This window comes from Cyprinodon variegatus, unplaced genomic scaffold (genome assembly GCF_000732505.1).
Source record: "Cyprinodon variegatus isolate N-32 unplaced genomic scaffold, C_variegatus-1.0 Scaffold344, whole genome shotgun sequence".
Classification (NCBI taxonomy): domain Eukaryota; kingdom Metazoa; phylum Chordata; class Actinopteri; order Cyprinodontiformes; family Cyprinodontidae; genus Cyprinodon; species Cyprinodon variegatus.
In genome coordinates this window covers 211,987-214,591 of record NW_015150797.1, presented here as the reverse complement: position 1 = coordinate 214,591, position 2,605 = coordinate 211,987, and the positions used below count along the sequence as shown (strand labels likewise).

General features: G+C 44.3%; 1 protein-coding gene across 1 annotated transcript in view; it reads right to left on the bottom strand.

Moving 5' to 3' along the window:
* LOC107091581 (metabotropic glutamate receptor 1-like) overlaps nt 1-2,605 on the bottom strand; it is a 43,351-nt gene that overhangs the window by 7,221 nt on the left and 33,525 nt on the right. Inside the window, exon 9 of the mRNA XM_015385583.1 lies at nt 964-1,891. Coding sequence (XP_015241069.1) covers nt 964-1,891 — 928 coding nt within the window. The remainder of the gene's footprint in view (nt 1-963; nt 1,892-2,605) is intronic.

The following is a 2,605-nucleotide window of genomic DNA, read 5'->3' as shown; positions in this document are numbered from 1 at the left end:
CTGAGTTGCCGCCATGTGATTGGCTGCTTAGAAATTAAGTGTTAACGAGCAGTTGGACAGGTGTACCTAATAAAGTGGCCGGTGAGTGTAAAGTGCCTTGAGATGACATGTGTTGTGAATTGGCGCTATAGAAATAAACTGAATTAAATTGAAACATTGTTCAACTGCACAGATCTCCAAACTATAGAAACAGATTTCTATTCTTAGCTGATGTTATTCTATTCTATTCTGTTTTATTCTTAGCTTCCGCTGCTGTAGCCCACCTGGCATACTTTTTTGTGACAGTTAATTATTTCAGCTACTCTTGTTTTTCTAAAATTTTTAAACCAGATGATATCTTGGATCTTTCAGAGCACTTTAGGTGAACCCCACATTCTGCAACTCATCTTTACCATGTCTAGATATTTAAATGCATTCAGTTGCTTCCATAGAATTGGTGGATTTACTATTTGTGAATGGACAGGTGAACCTAAGAAAGTGCCCAATGGGTTTATTTATTTGAGCCTTTGTGGAATAGATAGTCCAAAATATTGATATTCAAACTGTGATGCTTAAGAAAGAGAAAAATCAGAAAAAAGATTGAATTCTAATGAATGATGAAAAGACTAAAATCTAAAAGACACACATTCCTGTGATGAATGTATGCAAACATTAGACCTGAGAGGTATTTTCTGATCTGCAGTAATCTCTGCTGTATAATTAGTCCTGTAGAAACCTTTTGTTCTTCATCTCACTTCTATCCCTCAGCACACAGAGATGCTTGTTTTAATTTCGCCAACAGATCAAAGGAGGAAATGGCTGTGTGAATTGAGTAGTGTCCTATATTCATCACAGGTTGCAACAGGTGCTTCAATGAAAGTAAATACAGTTAGACGTCAAGCTCCCTCAGAGAAGGAGTTCCAGTAAAACGAGCATCCCTGAGGTGCCTCAGGAGCAGATCTCAGACTCAATTAATGAACCCACCTGCCATTTCCTGCATTCTTCTTCCTCTTGAACATGTTGAGGAAGCTGCTGCTTCGGCAAGCGATCTTGCCATCTCCGACATGCATTCGCACGGCATCCGACGTGGTGAACGCGCTGCGCACATTCCGCTCTGGCTTTGCAATGATGATGTACATTTTTGGCGTGAACATGCACCCCAAAGCTACAGTCACACTGAGGCTTACAGAGAAGGAAGTGGTTATAATCTTGTAGTTGCTGCCAAAGTAGATCGGCACAAATGCAAGCCAGATTATGCATGTGGTGTACATGGTGAAGGCAATGTACTTGGCTTCATTGAAATTAGCGGGAACGTTTCGGGTCTTGAAGGCGTAGTAAGTGCAGCTCATAATGAGCAAACCGTTGTATCCCAGCGGAGCTACAACGCCAAGGTTGCTGGTGTTGCAGATCAGAAAGACTTCTCTGATGCTGGGGTAGGATTTGATTGGTTCAGGAGGCTCCATGATGATGAGAGTAACTTCCAAAGTCAGTTGAAGACTGATCAGAATGGAGGCAATGACCACCTGAGCCCATGCGCTCATGAACCTCGGCTTCCTGGTACAGATCTTCTTCTTGCTGCCCGCCAGGATGCGAGCAATGCGATTTGTTTTGGTCACGAGGGCAGAGTAGCACATGGCTGCAGAGAGCCCAACGAGAAGTCTTTGTAGGTAGCAGGAAGCCACCGTCGGTCGCGCTATGAGGGTGAAAGGACACAGGTATCCCAGAAAGATTCCTGCGAGGATGATATAACAGAGCTCCCGGCTGGAGGATTTTACCACAGGTGTGTCACGGTATAGGACGAAGATGAAGGCGACGAATGATGTAACCAGTATTCCCAGACAGGAGAAGACAACCTGGATGATGGACTCTGGATTGCTCCATTCCAAGTAGTGTAGAGGGATTGGCTCGCAACCTGACAATGAGAAGAAGAATAAAAGTAAAGAGTATTCAGATGCTAAGCTCTTCCACTTGATGTCACCAGTGATGGGACTAACGGCGTTGAAAGTAACGCTGTTACTAACGCCGTTACCTTGTTTTAGTAACGAGTAATCTAACTAATTACTTTGACTGTAACTATAACGCAGTTACCATTGCAGACACCCCGATACTGCGCGTTACTCAGGTCGCACAATGAACCTTTTTTCATGATAGGACTCGTGCGCAGCTGGGTGAAGCTGACACCCCACCCACCTCAAAAAACTCTGCAAATAGACTGAATGGTTAGTGCAACGTTAGTGCAGATTTATGCAGAAAAAAATATTGTTTTTGCTACTTTTGTTTAAGAGATATTAAAGATTATTTCTTAGGTCATCCAGAGGTGCGCGCCTTGTCATGAGAGGGGAGGATGAGAATGGCTGATGTATAGTGAGATTCCGTCTGTCAGTTGGGTAGGTGGGTGTTTCTGCTGGTGGGTGTTAACGTACAGCACACACAGAGAGATGGAGAGTCAGGAGGACTCCAGCAGCAAAACAGCATTTTCCTGATGGAAATACCGGTGTTACATCGAGCTGTGTTTCACCATCAGATACGGTTTCCCCTGCATCTCCGCACAGCGCGGCGGCACGATTAACCGCGCAAGCGACAGGAAACGCGCATGCTAGCTAAAGGCGCGCATCTCTCTCTGGAA